Source organism: Cyanistes caeruleus, chromosome 1 (genome assembly GCF_971803275.1).
Source record: "Cyanistes caeruleus chromosome 1, bCyaCae1.hap1.1, whole genome shotgun sequence".
NCBI classification, from domain to species: Eukaryota; Metazoa; Chordata; class Aves; order Passeriformes; family Paridae; genus Cyanistes; species Cyanistes caeruleus.
The window spans coordinates 15,166,735-15,189,870 of record NC_141701.1 but is presented as its reverse complement, the minus strand read 5'-3'; the positions used below and the strand labels follow the sequence as shown (position 1 = coordinate 15,189,870).

Genomic DNA, 23,136 nt, shown 5'->3' with positions numbered 1-23,136 from the left:
GGAGAAACAAAGCAAGCAGCTGGGACTGGAACCTCCAACTGGCTCCGATTCTGTAGCATTCATAATGGGGAACTACACATGAAGCCCATATTTACTTCAGCATTTTTAATCAGGAAAGGACTCCAGACACACTTGCTAAAGGTCTGAAACACCCAAAATGAAGCTTCAAGTCAGACATCCAAGCTTCAAAGAGAAGCAGCAATTCCCATAGCTCACAGTGCCCATGTCCTGCTCACTAGTTTTGCCTTCTCTAGGCACAACTCCCAGGCCTCAGCTGGCACAGCCCGTGGAGCCGTGTCCCTCTGTTCCTCTGAGACCCGTGTCCCAGTGCTGAACCCAGGCACTGAATTTTGGGCTAGAACAATTCTGAAGCTGGAGATGTACAAAAAAGACAGCCCCCTAAACTTGCCTACAATTGTCGTAGTTGGACCCCCTCACTTATTTAATTTTATTTTGCTTGTACCATGGCTAAGAAAGATGAGAACAAGGAACAGCAAGTGGAAGCATTAGAAAATGCTGTATCTGCTGCTCATTTTTTCCACTTTCCATCAGCTCCACTGAGGCCCCTCTCAGACACTGTTTTTTGGGAAAGGTGCCATCCTGTACAGAACTTTCCTGGTGGGAACAGCTTTGGGTGGATTAGAGAAATTTGCCCAGATTCTGCTGGGCAAAGCACATCTTTTTGATTAAAAATTTGTAAGGTATGTTCCCACCACTTAGCAGAACTTGTTTGCATCTCAGCATTTCAGCCTGAGTTCAACCTGTGCTGTTTAAGAGGATTTTGTTTGAACGAGATATGTAAGTCAAGAGTCTTGAGTTCCATTTTGTTTCCTATTCTGACTTTGATGTGTGCCTTTGGGCAACACATTTACTCTCTCTCTCTCCATGTCAGGTTCCCCCACCTGCAAATTAGAGATTCTCTTAATTATCTTAATAATCCATTAAGCACATTGAGAGTTTTGAATAAGCAGTGAAATGTGTAAAGGTTAATATTGTTTTTAAAAGCCAAAGCAACTCTTCTTATGTTACCTCTGCAAAAATACTGCATCTGATGTTTAAAAAACATAACTGCCAAGTAGAAGTTGGTGCAGTAAATGTTCAGCACATGTTTGCTTCTACTGACGCACACTATTAGAAAAATTGCTTGAGACAAATTGAGATATTATAGAACAACCCCATTATGAAGCTAGACCACAAAAAAGCTTTTTTTAATTTAAACTAGATCATCAATAGAATAACGAAGAGATGGATGAGAATGAGAAACTTGGTTGTAATTATTTCTCTGAAGATCTGGAACATTATCTGACAGGATTTTAATTCTTGAGTCTGTATCAAAAGACTGGCAGTTCTCCAAGGTCTTCAAGACATTTTGGTCCTTAAGGGTAGCAGAATAACTGTTTGAGTAAAGACCTTTACTTGCTATTACTTGCCAGCCTTGTGCTAGTCTGCCTTCAACTTCTTTGCCTAGAGTACTTGAGTCAATTCACATGCCACAAGAGAAACACAACTTTATGTCCAATAAAGTAAATTACTATATACAATTATCACAAATATACTTCAAATGGAGAAAGATACTATAGTGCAAGCAAAGTACCTCAAATAGGTAGAGCTTTAAACTCAGACAAGGTAGCTGAACATGTGAAAATCCTGATGAAGCAAACTCTCCCGAAGAGAGAGGAACTATGGGTAAATAATTTCTTTGCCAAAATCATTGCTTCAGAGAGTATAAAAGTTCAGGGATGCTCCCCGAGGTACCAAAAAAGACCCCCAAAAGCCTAACAAATCTGAGACTCCAAAGAAATAAAACAACAACAATGAATACCCCCACAAAAAAAACCAAAACAAAACAACCCACCAAAAACAAACAAAAAACCAAATAACTGAAACAAACAAAAAAGCAAAACAAAAAATAAAATATACACACACAATCAAACAAAACAAACTAAGAGAAGAAACAAAGCCAAACCAAAAATGTAGCTTTGAAATTACTGTCAACAGCAAAGTTAAGTGAAGAAGATATGTACCAAAATTAAATGTTGTTATGTTAACATCTGAAATGTTTTAGCCTAAACTACTGAAAGAGAAAAATAAGGAAATGTGAAAATAAAACTCCTAAATATGGAGGTTTGAAATCCCTACTTCAGGTAATATATGCTTTCACAGAGTAACCTTTGTAGTAGCTGAATTCAAGTAAAAACTAGCTAAATTCAGCAGGCAGTACAAGTCACCTAACCTTGAATAAAGCAGCATTAAAATGCTTTAATTTGCCACCTGCTTTGCCAGTTATATCAATATAAGATATCATTGAATGTAACCTGCCTAATAACTAAAAGCAGCTATCAAATATTAAAAAAAGGACACATACAAAAACTTCTAAACAACCCACTGGAGTAATTTCCAAAACTTTCTCTCCTTCAAACCAAACTAAGCACCTTAAGGTCCTCAAAGAGACCAGGTGAACTTGAAAAATCTGCCAGGAAAGTCTGTTTTTCGTTTTGGGCTGGTATTTCTCTTGTTCACCTCTCATTCCCTTTACTGATATGAAGACCAACACAAAAGCCTGTCTTGCACCAGACATTTAATACCAAAACAGAAAGTAATTTGTACAGTTCTTATCTTTTATCTTGAGTCAGGACAGTGGCACAGAACAGTTACTGTGTAAGACGTAAAGCTGTGATTTGTGATCTGTTCAAATTACTTTCCATTTCCAGAACTGTATTGTGTCACTAGCAGCAGCCCTTATTAGATCCAGGGTGCCAGGTAGTTCCAGACCTTTACACAGGGGGAAACCCAAAGAAACAACCGAGGGCAATGCTGTCAGGTTACCTGGAAACCTTCTGTATCCTCAGTACGGGCTTCCTTTTCACCATAAAGTGATAGAGCTCACAAAGAATCAAATCACTGTCATCTCCTACATCCAGTGCTCACCCTAATGGGAAAAACTTTGTGATCTTTGACAATGGAAAGAAAATGACTTACAGAACACCTGCAGGATCCAGCAGACTGATGAGTATCTCAGCAAGAATTCTTCATTAATTCCAATGTGCAAAGTAACAACTTTACTGGACAGAATTATTGACTAAGTATTACTTGTGGCATGCGTAAATACCCCAGTAGAGTTCAACCCTATACCTGTTCTCTCTTGATCACTTTCTCTAAAAGCTATGAGATCCCTCAGAACATCCACATAAGGTCAAGTAGAGAAAGAGGAAAATTTCTGCTAACTTAGGCAACATAGGGACCACTAGAAATACAGATCCAGTAACTTTGGCCTTACATCATGGAGGAGGGAGAGGGAGCAGGACAAAGAAGGAAAAAGAAAAAAGGCCACTAGGATCAGAATCTTGACAGACAATACCTTGATGTCAAAGTAAAGTGTTTTACCCCAAAAAACTATTAATGAATACAACCCAGGTTCAACATGCAACAAGATACTGCATTATTTTGTGTACATTATTATTTTGAACAGTCCAATAATAATCCAATTGTATTGTGCTGCATAAGATTTAAATACCACCAACTTTTTTTTCATATTGCTAGAAGTCATGTCTACTTTGTTATCAAAAGTGTATTTTCAGGGTAAAGTGCCACCAGAAGAAGTTATTGTTAGACAAAGTTATGAGAAGATAATTTTAGAAACTCTTAAAACTATTTCTGATATCATGAATGCTGCTTGACAATCAGTGACATTTTTGCCAGTTTCTCAGAGCCCTTATTATTTTATTTTCAAATTCATCCTGCTACCAAGTAAAAGAAATGCAATTTCTTTTTTATAAAAAATTGTTTATGTAATTACTTAAGGAATATTTAACAAAACCAATTTTTTAATAGATCTATTTGCCTGAATTTTCTGAGTGCCCATATTTTATTGAAGAAACACACTCCTCTGAAAAATTTATACATTTCAAGCACTGCATAAAGCATATGAGGCTTACAGACTGAATTTAGTCTGTGAATCTAATGCTACAGTTTTACCATGCAGTTTTTCCTTCAGCAAAAGAACATGAAGGGTAAAGTGTTAACCCCATTAAAAGTCAAGGCAAAGCTTCTATGGACTGTAATGAGACTGGGATTTCTCCCAAGGTGTTAAACTGTGGTTTGGGAAAGCGAATAAAAGTACATCCATTATTGTAACAAGTACTTACCTGCTAGCCAGACTGAGCAACTCATGTCTATCGGCTACTGCAGATTTCTTTTCCAGTTCCCACAACATCACATTGATCAGGTATGAATTCTTAATTACAATAGGCACTTCTTCAAACATGTTTTCATATGCAATATTTGCTTTTTTCAAGCTGTGAAAAAAGTTATGGAATATTTACTAATATAAACAGTAACTCTCTTACTCTCTTTGTTGAACTGGTGCTCCAACAAACAATAATATTGTAAAAATTCTTGATTTTCATAATTCCACAATTAAACAAGAGTCAAGTTTTGTTAAGAAAACATTTGCATGGCAAAACCACACATTTACAAAGACTAGGAAAAGCTGCTCTAGGAAAAAACTCCCGTAAGACAAGCAGCTGCCTTGCTTGTTAATAGAATACCTACGTGAAAAAGTCTCCAGCAAGAGACTGTACTGACAGGATTAACTCTGTCCCTTCCAAAATATTTTACTGATTTTCCTGCCATCAGTCTTTCTTAAACAGATCTGAAGCTAATTACCACATGATGCTGAAGTACCTTTAAATACCATTACTACAATGAAAAGCAATTTTCCCAATACCTGAATAATTAAAAATTTTATTGACCAAAATATTTTTCACAAAATATTGTATCTTTTGGAATAATTAAATTCTGTAGTGAATATTAAAACATTGATTTCCAGTGTGTATTTTTTTACAATATACACATAAAAAACTATTGCTATTGCTTCATAATAAAGTAAATAGACAGTAATATCTTTCATAAAATCTGGAGATAAAAGCATGATTTAGAAATTTCTAAGGAAATAGAGCCTTTGCTACTTTATAAATACATATTGCATTTTGGAACAAAAACTTTTGCTTTTTGCCTCCACCCCCCTTTTCTGTTGACTGATCAGAGATTTGTTTGTTCATCATTACGGTTTTAGACACCATGCAATGAAAAGAATACATTTTTCCCTCGACTCAAAAAAAGTGATTCAAACAAGTGTTTGTGCCTTTGCTATTGAACAGCAAGCAGCTGGAGGCAAAGGATGCTAAGGCCTACAGACCTGGAACGACTAGCTAATCTTTTGAAACAGATTTAGAAGTCTACTTCAGAAGATTATGTCCATATGGGGAAGTTAATTTGGAGTAAATACACTGGGACAACTATTCCAGAATACCTGTTCTATTTTAATTCTGCAGAAAAATTAAAGAGCTTAAAGACAGATGAGTTATTTCCCTCCCTCCGTTTCTTTTTTTTCTGATTTTGGCTATGTTTCCACATACAGCTATCTTCCCCATGGTCCTTACAGCACACCCACTAACAAGCCCCAAACCCCATTCCTGGAAATGCCCAGCTGGCCTTTCACACCTTCTCAGCCCACTGTGCCACTGCACAATTACCACTGCCCACACAGGTTCTCCCCAGTACACACTGTTGTTACCTGAGCTTTTAAAACACAGCGTTTCATAATCCCAGGTACCGTTCTGCATCCCAATAATTCAGCAAACCCCATGAGGAAACATTCTTTGAAGTTACTTACGCTTCTGGAGAGAAGTCTTTTTCTTTGCAAACTTCCATCAGTTTGGGAGTCAGCCTATATGCCTTCAGTGACAAAGACCCTTGGGCAGTCTTAATAGGATCTATTATTAAAAATGGAAGGAAGCCTATTATTATCAAACCCAGACTGCTTTTTTCTTTTTAAGTATCTGAATGACATAAACAGGAGGAAAATTACTAAGTAGCCTTAGTGAAAGGAAAATTAAGACAACAAACACAAAGGGGACACTATAACAGAGGCAGTCCTATTGCACTGTTATGTAAAATTCAACCAGCAATATACAGTGACACCAATTAGTAAACTTAGCATTGGAGAACTTGGGGGGAATCTTGATCCATTCTACTCATATTATTTCCCCATTAAAGGTCAAATTCACATTTCCTTTTTTTATTAATTATCCATAGAACTTATGTAAAAGTGACCTAATTTAAATAAAGATTCTTCCTTCCAATCATTTTTGCAGTAAATTAAAACATTCATTAAACAACATTGTATATGATAAAAATGTAATTTTAGAGTAGCAATAAGCTAATTCAGATGAAGCTGCCATGCTGCTTTGTGCATGACAATGTAACTGGTATATACAAAGATTTGTTTTGCTTTGACATATACTCTGCTGAATTTAGAGGGAAATTTTCTAAACAAACTGTTACATTCCTTGGACAAAGAAGCTTAACACTTGCAGCACGATAACAGCTGAAGCATGCCAACAGGAGAATAAAAGCTGTGTTAACATTCATGTTGTCTGAAACTTAACACAGTAAAACTTTTAGCAATCGGTGATAAAATGAAAACCAAAATAGACTGAAACAAGTGGAAAATTCATCAAGGTCTGATGATGCAATGTTTCCAGCCAATATAAGTATACTTTAACAACTTGTTCTTTACTGTAATCCAATTGTTAACATACTGAAACAATTTTGGGGCAGCTCATAAGATTGATCGTATTCATTAGTATTTTTTCTGACAGATACTCAGGACGTTACATTTACTTCTCAGCTGGAAACTATATGCAAGTCTGCCAGATATGGCAAACTGTGAGTGTTTGGGGAGGGGGAGGCTATAAAGCTGTTAAATTGCCTACGGTTCTGATACAGCACAGAACATCTGGTCTGGAGAGCTTGAGGAAACACCATTAAATAGGCAGAAAAGAAAAAAATCTTTGTGCTAAGAAACAGTCCAGGTTTTGTATGCTTCTGTCAGAGGTATTAAAAAAACTTGGCAATTCGTGTGATGATTGGTCAGTCACGTACAGAGCCAGACACGCCAGCAAGCGGGGTTTGTTAGACATCTGGTCGGGTTCCACCAGCCCCTTCCACGAGGGAGGGGAGATGAAGGAATAAAAATGAAGCAGCTACTCCAGCATTCCAAAACGTACACATCAGGGCTCTGATAGCAAGAAAAATAAACAGAAAGAAGGAAACCCTGTCTAGACTTAGCTGCTGCTGAGGCTGCCGTAGACACAGGGTTGGTATTTACTCGAAAAGGCCTGCCAGGCTACTCTTACAGGCAAAAGACAGAATACAAAAATAGTAGTAATAATATTAAGAGGGGAAAAGAGTAATAAAGGAAACCTCATACTAACCGTAAATGAGAACTACAGACTCCTCAATTGCATGCTGGTAACTGAACTGGGAGTCCAGGAGGGCACGGGTGACAAAAGAGCCATAGTATGTGGACTGGTACCAGCCAACGTGAAGATGATCAATGTTTACGTGGCGCAGGCTTCGCATCATTTCCATCTGGTATTGAACTGGATTAAATTAAAAGTATGTTTAAAAAGTAAACTTACATAATTGGTACTATTTAAAGAGAAAGATTGATATTAAATGAGTAAATTCTATTTTATTTTCATTTTTGCAACTGCCTAGAAATTTGTTTATTCGCTGGACTATCTTCATTAAAATCCAGAGTTTCCTCAGAGAATGAAAGTAACACCAGCCTGAGTAAGCAGACTTCTTTCAGCTGCAGTTCATTGCTAAAGTGATCAGTGAACTGTTACACATCATTTACAGTGTGCATTACCTTCCTCATTCATTAAAAAAAAAAAAATCTGATACTGGGTTTCATTAAGCAGTAACATCTTACCATTTAGTAACAAAGACTTATTGTGATTTAAGTTGCAATACTGTCTGAAATTAGGTAACTTTTGGAATCAAAAGGAGAATTATTTTACGAGTGTATGAAACTGTGTCTTTTTCACAACATAGAACTACATTTTCTGTATCAGAGCTTGAGGAACTGGCTATAGCTGTTAGATAGTTTTGATTGCTTTTTATTTTCAATTTTCAACATTGTTTCTATTTTTAGGTGTATATAAATGCAAAGGATGCATGGATGTACATATTATTGGTTATAATACACATATATCTAAATACTGCAAGTTACCTTAAGCATTAGGGAATGTATTTTTGGTAAGGCTTTTTACACCAACAGCTGTAATGTTTCATTGCACCAATACAAAAATCCTATTTCTATTAAATGCTTAATTCAAACAGATCATCTTCATGGAGCAGAGTTCTAGTTAGGAATATTTAACATAAATCCTATCAAACAGAACAACACACTTTATCACTTATCAGACCTTTTAAACAGACAGACACTAGCTGGTTAAATTTAAGGAAAGCGAAATCAGTGTGATTATCAGATGAACCAAGAGTCTGAGCCAACTCATAGGAAATCAAATGCAACAACATCATACAGTCCTTAAGTTTTGTCTGCAGCTGCAAAAATTACAAGATAACACACACACCCCCCATCATTTTTGTTAATTTTTTTCAAGACTTCTACAGACAGAATTACGATATTCACTATAAAAGAAACACTAATTAATTAGCTGCAGAATGTGCTACATTTTCAGACCCCACTTCATATCCTTTCAAAAGGGAAAAAAAATCCACACATATTATTTAAAGATATGAGTCGACATTCTTCAAGACTGGACGAATATTTTTCCAGCTTATCGCTCACTCTTGCAGCACAAACTACATTCTGCAGTCTTCTGGCCCTTCTCATTAAATTGCCATATCTGACTGACTGTATTTCTGAGGTAACCTACATACACTTACAGAAACCCTTGCAGACTTCTTCTATCAGTATATGCTGGTGATTGCATTCTATACCATCGTATCTTAACAGAAATGACTTGAAATTTGTGTTTCATCCAGGGCACCATGATAATACAGCATCCTGAAAGTAATACAGCAAAACCACCCAGGCTTTGCTCTGAAATGCCCTAACACAGGCAGGAAAGGAGAGGCCTGCTCAATATGCCTGTCTCTAAACCAAGGCAAATCCAGAGATGCCTCTACACTCTTCAGGGCAGCCTGCACAATTGATCAAACACCTATTTCCAATATGCAAACCTTCTCTCCTGCCAGACCAAAGCAAGCTCATTGTACTACTTCCAGAAATAGAGGTCAGGCTGAAGCTCCTTACCCAGAGCCCAATTCTTTTGCATCTCAGTGTTTGGCTCAAAAGCAAAGATCTAGTTTGTCAAAGAGGCTTAGTCCTTAAACTTGAAAAGTTTTTGTGGATTTTTTTGGAAGTGAAGATGGTAAGTTTCTAAATTTTATAATTAAAACAAGAACACAAACCTCCTCCAAAACAAACTAAAAGACTCCAGCTGTAACCATGATTTTGAACTGAAAAGGTATATGGCCGAGTTATTAAATGTAGCTAGGAAAAACTCTTTTGGTTAAAAGAAGCTTTTCAAAGGTGTATCTGTGTGGAAAGCAGGAATGACTTGTTTCTCACATGACTTGCTACAACATGCTAAAAAATGAAATTATAGTTAGATCCTTTGTAGCCAAATGAAGTCATTAAGAGGAAAAACTAGAAAGGATTTTCAAAAGCAGCTGAAACATATTTTATGATAATTAAATGAAATTAAATGAAATGTAGACTTTTAGATAGCTGAGCTAGACTGCTCCTTGCAGTGGCAATTCTGTTTTAATGGTGGGCACTCTCAAAGTAGAGGCGGTAATGATGGGGAAAAGATACTTAGACATAGATTCCTATGAAATCATGTGGCTGATACATCCAGATAATTTCCCCCTTGAGAAGTGTAATATTCAAGAGCAGGAAAAACATCCAGATCCTTTATCCTTGAATAAAGGCATATCATGCCCTCAAAAGTGTTCTTCTGAGAGCTAACTGGTAACCAAGTTCCAGGACAAGCTCTTTTCTTAAACACAGTACACCCAGCAACATGTAAGAGATGTAACACAACATAAGAGATACTGGCCAGAAGAAAAAGGGCTCACTGAAAACCATCCAGATTTCATGTCAGCAATTCCTCCTCTCATGGCTGTTAGCAGTTAGATGATAATGAAGGCAATATTGGAAAAAATGTCCAAAAACCAATAAAGCATCAATAGCTAACATCTTTGCCTTGGGAAAACAACTGCAGAAATTAAAACATGATGCAGTCCCCACCAGAGGGAAATGGAAACTCTTTTAATCAAACATATATTTTATAACATCTATTAGTAGCTAGATAGCTCCAACAAGCTGCCAACTTGTACAAATGGGTAACAGTCCCCAAGCTGCTTTTGTTGATACCGTTACCACTGTTTCTTTACATCATTTTCCCAGTCTGCACAACATCATCTTTTTACCTACAAGCTTAGCACAGACTGAGCAAAAGCTCCCTCTTGCCTTCTATTTATTACTCAGTCTGCTGGTGTTTGGGACAGTTGTGAACTTTTTCTAATGAATTCACTCTTTCATGTCACAGTCCCTCCCAAGCCACTTTGCAAAGCTTAGACACTTAGTCTAAGAGCACCCAGAACTGAGATGAGCAAAGAAAAGGGCAGGGGAACAGCCAGACCAGGATGCTGGGTTTTTTCACATTTAGACAGTGTACCTACATTTTAAAACAATCTATTTGTTCAGGGATGTCCTTATGATGAGGAAATCCAACAGCCATGCTTGCACTTCCCAGGGGTGCTGCTTGCACTGAGAATGTGCAACCTCTGTCTCCTGAGCCATCACCCCTCTCCTGAGCACCTTTCTGAAGTAATTTTTCTAACAAAGTATTCTCTTTTGTTATTATTAAAAAAGACCCCCTCCTTCCTCTAAAACGGCAGGTTTTTGTTAGTTTGCAAACAAATGCAGGGGGGAATTAAGAAAGCTAGAAAGCATTACTATAATTTGTCTAAAGTAAACAAAGTGCAAAACTGCACAATATGGGTGACTCGCTTGAAAATAACTGACTTGTGTGAATTTCTATTACCAAAATGCCTTGGCTGAAAAATCTTGACAGTAGTTTATTTGTTTTAATAAATATTGTAAAATATTTTTAAAAATACTAGAATAACATAAAGACGTTTTCCTTTTCTAGAAAGTACTGCTAGTATTAGAAACTTCATCTGGGCTTTAACACATAGGAGATATATACCCTATCTTACAAAAAAAAAAAAAAATAAAACCCAAACCAAAACAACCAAAAAAAAGGGGAAAAAAACCAAGCAAACAACCAAAGAAAACCACACCAAAAAAAAAAAAAAACCCAACTGAAAAAAAAAACCAAAAAAAACCACAAAACAACAAAAAAAAACCCCAAACATAAAATAACCAAACCTTAAACAAACAAACAAAATATATCAGATACAAGACCCAAGAACTGAGCCCTGATGTAATGGCCCATTCAACACTTTCAACAATTGACAATTCAATCATGTTCTCTATACCTTAAAATATCTGCTCAACAATTTCACTACTGGAAAACCTAATTTCAGAATAGATCAAAACAGCTGAAGCAATGAAAAAAGGCCCATCATTATTCTAAAATGCAAACGAATCTAAAACCCTGGAGTTCAAAAACAACTGGCAAATTATGCAAGTTTATTTATTACTGAATTGTTTTTTTACTAAGAAAAATTCATTAGAATTCACCTCTCAGAGGATCACATATGCATGTGCATGTTGCTGAAATTCAGGCCTTAAACAGTTATTGTTGCCATCAGAAGACATGCATTTCAGCCTGGCCACGTTCCGACTATCAGTAAATAGTGCGACATGTGAAACCCTGATCAATGGCAGCCTGGAGGCGATACATTTGATTACACCTTACTTGCTCAAGGCCTTGATTTCCAAAAGATAATCTGAGACACCTTAAGAAATTTGATTTTAAGAGTAGCAATCCACATGCTTCCTAAAAAGCCATATCCCATCGAAGTGGAAGGACTCTGTAGCAGTGTTAGGTGCCATACACTGGCTGGTTTTCTGCTGCTCCTCACCCAACTTGCTGCAGTGGACCCTGGGCAAAAGATACAAACCACTAACTAAGCTACAAACCACTAACATCTGTGTAGCCTTTGGTCTGCCATTCACAACTGTTTATCTCAACCTGCATTTCCCAAATTTGTCCTTTAACTGTGCTCAAAGAGCAAAAGTTGCATTTGCCTTCAGGAGAGCAGGTCACTGGTTCAAGAACAAAGTGGGCCTTTACTGCTCCCTCACCTTCTACAGCCTCCTCCCAAAGACTGTCTCAGAATGAATCTGAGGATGAATAGTGTCCTCGAAGAATGCTGAGCACCCAGAAGACAGATGAACTAATACTACCTAAAATTTACTCAAGACTTGGCATACTGTCCAAGGGATACAGAAGTCCATCAGAAGAGACAGCATCCAGTTTTTGTGCTAACACTTCTCTGAATTTAACTGGTAACATGAATATGGCAAATTTTGGTTAATCTGGTCAAAATATACTGGAAAAGAGCCAAAACGTTCCTTTTATAGCACCACTATGAATGTGGATAGTATTTTTAACACAATAATTTATCTGTTTTGAAGTCCTACCATGTGGTAGCATGTGTACTGAACAAGTGCTATACACTTCACAGCACAAAAAATTTGGGTTTTTCTATACATATTAACTTTGCCAAACCACATGTATGCTTCAGACAGTATCTTCAATGACTAAACCAAGTTAACAGATGCTAGTTCAAGGAACCAGCGTATGCATTTGAAAAGAAGGAAAATTGATTTATTTAATTTAATTTAGCACAGAGAATTATGGAGGCAACAATTTTTTTCCTTCCACACAATCTCAATTAATTGTCTAAAAAACTATGAATCACAATAACTGCATCTATTGATAACAATTCCAATTGTGAAGATACAAATAAAAGGAATACCACAACCAACTTGTTATGGTTAAAAAATACAACTAAAAAGAATAAGCAAAGAGAAACAAGAATTCAGAATTAATTCCAGCAATGGCAATGTTTCATTTGAAAAAGCCTTCAGATGCTGTTGAAATATATTTCTCTGTCTGAAGTGTGCAGCACATATGCATACAAATATTTACAGATTTTTATCTATATCCAACCACCTCACACATATACACTTCTCCCAAGACAAATGCACAAGCTCTGTAACTCAACAATTCTCCTATTCATGAAGAAAAAAAAAAATTACAAGTAAATATTGCCTTCCTCAATAATATTAATTTCCTCCTCTGAAATATCAAGTCAGGGTTACAAAACAGTGCTCTATTTTATGCACTTTTGCTATACTGGGCTGAAAGCACCTGACCTCCTCTAAACTTGAAAGCTAAGCAGACCAGGGTCTGTAGGCAGCTGGATGGGAAAAAATTCACGTGAAAATAGGCAAAAGTCCAAGAGTCATAGTCGTAAGAGGACAAAACCAAAAGCAAGTCAAAAGACTTAATTCAACCCTATTTTAATTGCTAAATTAAGAATTAAAAAAGGGGCAGAAGATATCTGGCCAATTTTTTTTTTTAAGGAATTTTGTGTTCCAATGAGCTAGCAACTGTGGCAGAAAAGCGAACATTCACAAATCTGCATTTTCTGTATAGGCTAGGAGATAAATTGACAACAAATCTTTAGGAATCCCCTCCATCTATGCCACCAACACTACCTACTCTAGTAAGAGCAAGCCAAATCTCTTTTGAGTGAATGCTTATTACAGCAACTGAGGCTTTGCTAGTGCCTTCATGTTTTTTAAAACTAAAAGGTCCTTCATTTTATGAGAAAGAAAGAGAGAAACAGAAGAGGAAAAACTCCTAAGTAGCAATTCATTATGTATCTCAGTAAATTCATTCATTTTTAACCTTGATCACAACTCAATGTTAGTTTTATGACAGCCTGGTGTGATATTAACTGCGCTCAACAGAAAAAAGTACAGGACACCCAGAGGAGATATCACCATCAGTAGGTGAACAGTGAAAAGTAACAGAACATAATAAAAATAAAAAAAACATGTGGAGGGCTTCTGTCAGGAGATACTTACCCAAGTGTAAGCCTGTATCTCCAGACTGTTAGCTATTACCAGTTTATCCAGCAGTTGCCAGAGCACAGGCTGCACCAGAGCTCATGACCACAGCCCTGGTATTAGGGACAGGGATAACTGTCCTGGGATCCAGGACACTCCAGCACAGCCAGCAGTGACTGCCCATGACCTTGATACTTGACAGAGTAAATGTGTTACCCGTGGGCTAGCAGAAGGACACAGCTCCTGGCAAAGCAGGGCAGAGAAGGAAAGGGCAGCTCTGTCACTGAGAGGAATAAAAGAAGAGGACAAGTTTTGAGAACAAATTAATAAAACAAGGAATGGGGAGCACAGGGATGTGCGTGACAGGACAACAGGAAAGTAGCAAATGGAAGCACACCACTTCCTGCACATGTGCTGGCACTCGCCCAGAGTTTTCTGACAGTGGGTTTGGGGCTCTGGTCTAAGCACACAACCACTGAATTAGGAAGCAATAAAAGCCATCAACCTATTACAGCATTTTATCAACACATGAGCAAACACTCAGATAAGCCTTTGGACAAGCTAAATTCCACTGACCACACAATTCTCTACACAACTCCAAATGATGGGAACTTGTCCTGCTTTTAAATAAATACACCCAAGCCTCAAGACAACTCTAAATAAGATGGGTAGGACTGTCAAGGTAACTTGCAAAATTATCTTCTAATGTATCCAACATTGTTCCAAAGGATAAAAGCATTCTAATACTATCTTTCAGAAATATTAAAATACTGAGTGTTCAAAAAGCATTTTAAATTCAGAAATCCATTTTAAACTAGCATCTTGAAATTAAAGTTAAAATCAAGCAATATAATTCAACTATTTTGTTGGCAATGATTATCAAGAAGAAATAGTCAAAAGAAAAAGCAACGTATTTGAAGGCTTTCTGCCATATCTTTGGAGCACTTTTTTCATATTTATCTAGAAAGATCCATCTTCACAGTATCTTACAAATGCTCACCAATTAATCCTCCATGGCAGGTAAATAACATTCTTGTCTAAGCATCCAGTTGGCTTACTACACTATTTCTGCATTGATTGAAGACAAATTTGATACGACATCAAAATCTTTATCAAGAGAAAAAGTTTCAGTCAGCCTACACTGTCATGACAGCAGTAAATTGTACTACTACAAATGCCATCTGTGCAGCCTAAATCTTACTCTCCTTGCAAGAAAGCAGGAAGATGATATCTTATTTCCTAATAAACATCACATGCCTAATGAAAGCATCAACTGTTTTCTGTTAGGAGTATATTCCCATAAACTTCAGCACCTTGAAGCCTTTACTTATACCTATATTTATACAATTTCGTACAGCATCGAACATTTCTAGCTGCTAACATGCAGAGTAGGATTAAAGGCATGAAAAGGAATCATCATGGTTAAAAAACACTGTGTTACAGTAACCTCATATCCAACAAAGCACATCCTTTAATGTGGCTTTTTAAAGTTTGCTAAGATATCCTAAACTTTAACAGCCATTGATTTTTGCTTGTTTACTCTAGTGAACAGGTGTAAGCTCTTTCTTTACAAAATATCAACATATTCTTTACAATATATCTACCTTAAGATGTAAGTTTCAAAGCAATTAAGCACACAACACAAATATGTGTGGTGAAACTAATTCCTTTCCTACATAAATGTCAATCAGATTAATGTATTTTTTATTTATTTTTATATTACATAAATACTCAGAGAGGTTATTCAATTACCTGGAAAAAATTGGAAATGTTTTAAGATTAATGAATTACACAGTCACTTTTACTTTTTTAATGTAACACAGATTTTCATATTCAACAGTTTGAAAGCAGAACAGGAACAGAATGAAATGGAAACAACTCAAAAATCCCTGCATTTTGAAAATCAGTCATTTCATACAGCATGCACCACGAGAAAGTCAGTCTCATTTTGTTAATAAATTTTCCGTAAGTGAAGAAAAATTATGACTTCACATAAGGGGCTTGGGGGCTTTTAAATTCCTCATCTCCCCCGGAAACACAGAAAAAACATTTTTCTTCTTTGTAAAGCTTCAAAGTTTGTGTATTTTCTACCAATCACTGCATTTGCATTGCTGAAATTCAAAGGGCAATGAGAAGTGGAAGGACATCTTACACAGCTTATTTAAAGTTGAAATACTCATCTTGTTTTACCAGATCACAATGAAGCAAGTGGTTTTCTGATGGCTTGGTATTAAATATCCACAAGTCTGTTTTCAAGAATTTCTCACACTGTTCTTAAGTTTCAAGCTCACAAAACATGATCTGAACACTGAAGTACACACAGCCCCCATACAGCAATTTTCCTGAATTGTCTTTATAGCAATTCATTGCTACCACCTATTTCTTCAATTGAAAGTTACACCAGCTATTTTCCTGTGACCTCCATTATGTAGGGATAACACTACTAGACACGTAGCAGAGAGAATCAATGAAGTTCTAATTTTTGGCAAAACAGAAGAACATGGTAGCCACACCCATAAACATCCTTTAAATCAAAATTACATACGTATTTTATTAAAAAATAAAAGGATGCTGTATCTTCAGCATTGCCCTTACTGCTCCTTCCACTGTGCAGGGCAATACCTCCCCATGCACCAGGAAGGCTTGAAACAGCATCTATTGCTTCTTTCAGGATGCAGAAGGATACAACCCCCAAAATTCACACTAGTTTTACAAAGCCTACCAGTTTTATCTAGTCCAAGTGCTGTTACTTGCTGAGCAAACAGCTATGAAATGCCACATTAACTTCTCTCTTTTCAGTAGGAATAGCACTTAACTACCACTCCTCATTTAACACAGCAACTAGGAGCTTTGTCTAATACCTAGATGAACACAATGTCACAAGGATGTTTCAGCACATCTCTTACAACACTCTTAGAACCCCACTTACATCTCCAAGTAACACGTTCCATTGAGCAGTCCACGACACAAACTGAGACATCCCATCTGACCAGCTTAGAGAGCAATGACTAAGCTGAAAGCTCTAACCAAGGGCAGCTTCTCTTGGATCTCTGCTGTAGGACCATCTACAAGCGCTCCTCATGGCTGTCAGCCAGGTCCTCAAGCCATGAGCAACACAACTTTAATTCACACGAGGTACGAGTAAGTCAGAATTCAAGCCAAGCCCTTCCTCATCTGACAGATGACAACAGTATCTCTTCACTACAAGACCCAGGGTCAGACATTTGCTTTGCCAAGCACTGACTTCCAGATAAAATAAGTCAGGTCCTGCTGCTTACAATTCTGCCACAACAGAAATCTTTGCCCTTTAGCTTGCAGGCAGATTAGAGTGACAGGTTTCCTTCTGGTTCAGTTCTTGAGCTAATGATTGCTACTACACAGCACACACACATATTCAATCAACTTATTATCACGAGGCAACTCCTCAAAAGAGAGGGAAATCTCAGCTTTTATTATCCAAACTCTAAACCAGAAGATTCTTCACATGCAGGCTTACAAAAAGCTAAGTAAACAACACCTCCACCTTACGATTTCTCTCGATGAAGTGAAAGGTTTGCACTGCACATGTGGAGGCCATGGATCCGTACAAACATGATACCTAATAAGAGCCAGAACTGAGTATATCAAACAACTCCATTTCTTGAGGGGCACACATTACAACAGTATTTTTTGTAGCATACTGGCTACCAAGAGCTGTCTGAAATTATCTTAAGGATAGTTTTAAGTTTGTGAAACAACATGAAGGAAACTGATTTTAGATGAGCTCAAAAGTAGAAGACACTGATCAACATTTTCTAGGGAGCTTGAGGAAAAGCATTCAATTTCGGATGAAGAGAAGTACTAGTGGTTTAAACCTTGTGAAAATATTTTCCCAAAAGACTCCTAAATTACTGCAATTAGATCACAAGACATTTTCAGCTTTTTTATTAAGTCTTCCCTGCCAACCAACAGTCACAGCACAGTTATTTTGGAAGCTGTTGACTGCTCCAAGAAACAACAGATTAAATCAAACTCTGATAGAGCTAGTCCCTTCCTGCATGTGAAAATCAGCCTCCTTTGCTCCCTAAATATTACATATAATATTATGTCCATATAATATTATTTCAACATGATAGCTGATAGCATTAGTAGGGTACTGGAGATGCAAGAAGTTATGCAGTGGACATGTATGCTAACAAGCAGCAAGAGCTTACAGTGAGAGACATGACATTCTGATCAGAAATTCATCATCCACAACTGATGGCATCAAATTTTCAACACACCTCATCCCACACAGCTAAGCAATGATGTTAGAAGAAAGACAATGTGTTAAGAATTTGGGAGCTAATCAATTGAGGAAGTATGTTATGATTCATTAGGTGAAATCATGTTTTGATGCCAATCCCGAAACAGAAAGGTTCAAGAACATCCCTAATACATCATTGTACTGCTTCCTTACACGACTGCTACCACAGCATCTATTGATTAATTAGCATGAGCAATATTTAATTAGTGAAAGAGTATTAAAGTAGTTAAGGTTTTAAAAGTGTACAGTTTCAGGCATAACAGCACAAACTTCTAAAGAACTCCAATATGATGCTTTAATACAGAGTTAGCAGCTTACAACACGGGTGCCATGGAAAGCCAGCAGGCAGTTTTGAAAGGCTGAGTGGCAGCTACCAAGCCACTTTGACACAAGAACCATCAAAGGTAGGGTGACACACACAAGTCTTTTTAACACACAGTATTGCAGTACCTAAACAACCTAAAAAACAATGGATCAGTTTTCAGAGGCTTTCTACACAGATGTGAAAAAAAGTAAAAGCCTGGTACACCTGAATGGCATTTCAGCTGGTCAAGACAGAGCCAGATTAACTGTGCATTAACATTCTCCAAATACCCAAGCTATTTCTATACCAGACTGCCAACCTTGTCTTGGACAACCTACATAGTTAGCATGTCCCATTTTCTTCCCCAGAAAATCAGATGCAGCAGCATCACATATTGCCTCCTTTATTTTCAGTTATGTGTGTATATACGTACACATACACATGTACAGATGTGAGGTGAGTGGAAGAAGAGAGAGGGAGAAAGAATACATACACACACTCACACATCCCATATGTAAATATGCATTTAACCATGAATCAAGGTGGATTTCCCATGGTAAATGCTAATGCACATGACCATTATATACATACATACATATATATATATACACACATATATATTTTTATATATACATATTTATATATAATATATATAGAAAAAGTAAGGTAAAGACAACTTCTCAACAACAAAGACACAAAAGGCTGACAGCATTTGTTTCCAGTATTAAAAGTTCATCTCAATCCTTAACCCCATTCCTCCCACATCCTCCCAGAAAATTTTCAGCTTATAATTTCTCACCGTTGGCCAGCTAATATGATAGTTAGGGAAAAATCAGGCCAAGGTAACACAGAAATTCCCATTTTTCTGAGCATTAGTGCTGCAGTAAGGAACTACAACACCACACAGCATCTGCTGAATCGCATCATTGGTATTAATCAGTTGCGTTTCTAAAGCCCAAGTTAACATTAGTAATGCCTGCCCCAGTATCACTTCTTCAATGCCTCCTCAAAGAAACAATGAATCCAGGCAGATTCAGAAAGTCTATTCCATAGCCCAGCAAGAGGAACAATAAAAACAGGAATGGTTAGATATCTGAGGTAAAAGACAGTCATGCCTTCACAGGAGCAGCTCTTGGCACATAATAACTTGAGATTGTGCGCCATGTTCAAATGCAAAGATATAAAATAATTTAAACAAAACTAAAACCCACAACAGTTTAAGAATATTTATTTTAGAAAACAAAGCTCAGTGCTTTTAGATCAAGCTACACAACACAGAGACAAGATGAACTCCTTTCTAGGGCTTGTAACATCATATAGCAGGATTTTGCAAGCCAAAGCTAGTATTTCAGCAACATAGTACTTGCAACTTTTATATCTAAGTGTGGCTTGTTCTTTTAAAGTAGCCAAGAACTGAAATCACACCCTGTTTGAACAGGCAGAAAAAGTGCTCTGTGCCAAGAAGGAAGTTATAAACTTAAAGACGGTTTTTTTACATGGGAAGTAAGTTGGGAAGCAGAGGGGCAGATTCACTTCAACCAATTCTTTAATGAGTAAGAGAAAAAAAGCACAGTACATCAGAGCTGGAGGCAGTAGGCTGCAGTTCCACTACTTGCTCAGCTGAAGGACTCCCTGATGGGGGCTGGACAAGTCAATTCTTTCCACTCCTGCTTGTTCTCTGGAGATGATAAACCCTTGGGACAGCATTCACCATTTACTCTGAGCAAAGCCTCAAAGCAAACCAGTTTCATTTGAGGAAGGGATGAATCATCAAATCACTTGGTGGTACCTATTTTTCATTGACTGCCAAAATGCCTTTTTAACAACATAATGTTTACAAATTCAAATTACAGTTGGAGGGGGGAAAAAAGAATACAAGATTAATACTACCCAAACGGACTTCCGAAAAAAGCCACAAAGATGATGAGCCATGCAGGGTTGTGATCAGCTGCACAAAGGCCATCCAAATGCCAGTCACTATTTGTAAGCCCAAGGGATAAATACTGGGTCCAATAATCTTCTGTCACCTTCATTAAGGACCTGGATGGTGGGACAGAGTGCACCCTCAACTAGTTTGCCATGATAAAAACAAGGAGAAGGTTTGTGCTGACTTCCAGAGTGACTTAGGTTGGAAAAAAGTTCAGCAAAGGCAAATGCAACATCCTGTTCCCGGGGAGGAAGAACCCCAGCACATGCTGGGGCAGACTGGGTGGAAAGAAACTCAGCAGAAAAAGCACTGGGGGTCCTGGAGGGATGTTCAGTTGAGCCATCAATGGACCCTTGCAGCACGGTAGTTCTTGGGCATTAGGGAAAGCATTCCCAGCAAGTCAAAGGAGGTGAACCTTCTCTCTGCTCAGCCCTTGCAAGACACATCTGGGGTGCTGTGTCCAGTTCTGGGCTCCTCAGTAAGAGACATGGACCTACTGCAGAGGGTTCAGGGACACCACCACAAAGATGGGTGCATTTGTCATTCAAGGAGAGGCTGAGAGAGCTGTAGAAGACTCAGAGGGATCTTATCCATGCTCATGAAGACTTTTTGAAATTCAACTTGAATATATGACAAAATAGCTTATTTGTTTGTTTGCCTTCAAACTCTGAAGAAGGGCAGACTTCACAAACAGGCTGTCAAGAGAAGCCATAGAGCCTCCATCCTTGGAGACAGTTAAAACTCATGTGTGCAACTTGTTCTAGCTGCACTGCCTTGAGCAGGAGGATTGAACCAGAGACCTCTAGACATTCCAAGCTCAGCAATTCAATGATTCTGTGACTGGAAAAGATGGCTTAATGAGTTAGAATACAGTAAAGAAAAATAAAAAAATAAATGCTAAACATCCATTTCAGTCACATAAAACATTATTGGTCTTTTTTAGTTGTTTTTTAAGGGGCCAAGATCACAAAGTTCTGTTAATTGCTAAAATAAAAATATCACAATCTAAGTAAACCAGGTTTGGCTTGAGAAAAATATAGGTTACTAGAAACAAGCAGCCATAGTGTGAAATCTAACTGAAGGATTTTTTGTGTTTCAAAAGCATTTATTTTCATTCTACATTCATCTTTTTGTTAGTTATTGAAAACGTTAAAAGCAATTATACAGAGCACTATACAATTCTCAAAGGATTCAGCCTAAATACTTTTTCAAATGCAAACAAGACACGAGTAACAATAGGTGCAAAATCTTTGGTTAACAGCCACAGACTATATTTATTTTAGACACTCTCACTGAATGTCAAAAATGTAACAGAAATTGTTTCAAAAAAATTAACATGGGTAAGCCAGTCTGAAAATATTTTGTTACACAAACTGTGCTTAGATTTGCATCTGCAGTTCAATATGGTAAGCAAATATAAAAATACAGAACTGTCAAAGGACAAAAAGGAAACAAAGCCAAGGACTGAATAACACTGAACTGCAGTGTCAAGAGAACTTGAGAATTCATTTTGTTCAACAGAGAAACATGGCAGAAAGAAATGCTAATTAAAAAGCATCTTAGTACACTGACCATGATGTCCTATTTTTAAAGTTGCATTTAAATTTAAAAAAAAAAGAAACAAAAAGAAGTTTCAGGCATCAAGAGCAAATTCAGTAAATTCTCTTTAATATAAACAGAACTACATCTAAATGGGCTGCTGAAGACTCCTTCTCTGCAAGATATTACAAAAAATGCTATTTCCTGAAGCATTTCAGTGAAAAAAATAAAAACTTCCATTTGCCACAGTTATACATTTATATCAGAAAACAGTTCAAAATAATACAAATTCAATGAGAAGAACAGTGACAACTTTGAGGTATCTGTTGAGGTGACAATTCAGTAAGAATAAGTTCAATTTATGCTTATTTAATTATTTTAAATTTCCCAATGTATTTTATTTTTATGTATAACAATCACAGTATCAGGTCCCAGCAGGAAATCTGCAAACTTTGTAAGAAGTTTACTCTGCCTTAGAAGAAAGATGTTTATAACATTCTCAAGAGTCTCTAAACAACTACTTAAAAACCTGTGATTTGTGTTTTAAACACCTCCTTCGTATTTTATCATTAGAATACTCAAGGGGACTGAGAAAAAAAATCCTTCTTTCTCTGGGAAGACAGAGATAATAATAATGCTTATTAGATAATAAAGCAATGCTTATTAGAGAGCTTTAATGTATCCACACAGACACAGAGGTTGTGCTGTATATGCACAAAGCCCTGGCCACAAAACACCAACCAAACCATGTATTGTTGGTAGCATAATTCAACTGCCCAATACATTCAGTTACTGATCAGCTAAAAGCCTAATACACTTTTTTATACAAATAATCTTTCTTCAATTCTTACACTGAAGGACTTCAGGAGCCTTGAAACCATGTCCCACTCCTTCAGCAAGTGGAAGAGAAGATTCCACACAAAAAAAATGTCCTTGCCAAAGTCCTGAGAGTTAGAAACATTTGACAAACTGACAACTGCACTACTGAAACTTCTCTGCAGGAGAGCTGAATTCACAATGGTTTTACAAATCCAGACCTCCAGCCAGGACTCAGCACAACCCAGTCCATGGTGAACTACCCCATTTCTGCAATGGATGACCACTCCGGAAAAATGTCCAGGCAACAGCCAAAATGAGCTATATGATCA

The 23,136-nt window shown here is 37.2% G+C and overlaps 1 protein-coding gene across 1 annotated transcript in view; it reads right to left on the bottom strand.

The window, feature by feature from the left end:
- The window catches only part of EIF3H (eukaryotic translation initiation factor 3 subunit H), a 90,644-nt gene that overhangs the window by 9,749 nt on the left and 57,759 nt on the right, over positions 1 to 23,136 (bottom strand). Inside the window, exons 3-5 of the mRNA XM_086879928.1 lie at positions 7,278 to 7,445; positions 5,675 to 5,774; positions 4,146 to 4,295 (exon numbers count right to left, since the gene is read on the bottom strand). Coding sequence (XP_086736054.1) covers positions 4,146 to 4,295; positions 5,675 to 5,774; positions 7,278 to 7,445 — 418 coding nt within the window. The remainder of the gene's footprint in view (positions 1 to 4,145; positions 4,296 to 5,674; positions 5,775 to 7,277; positions 7,446 to 23,136) is intronic.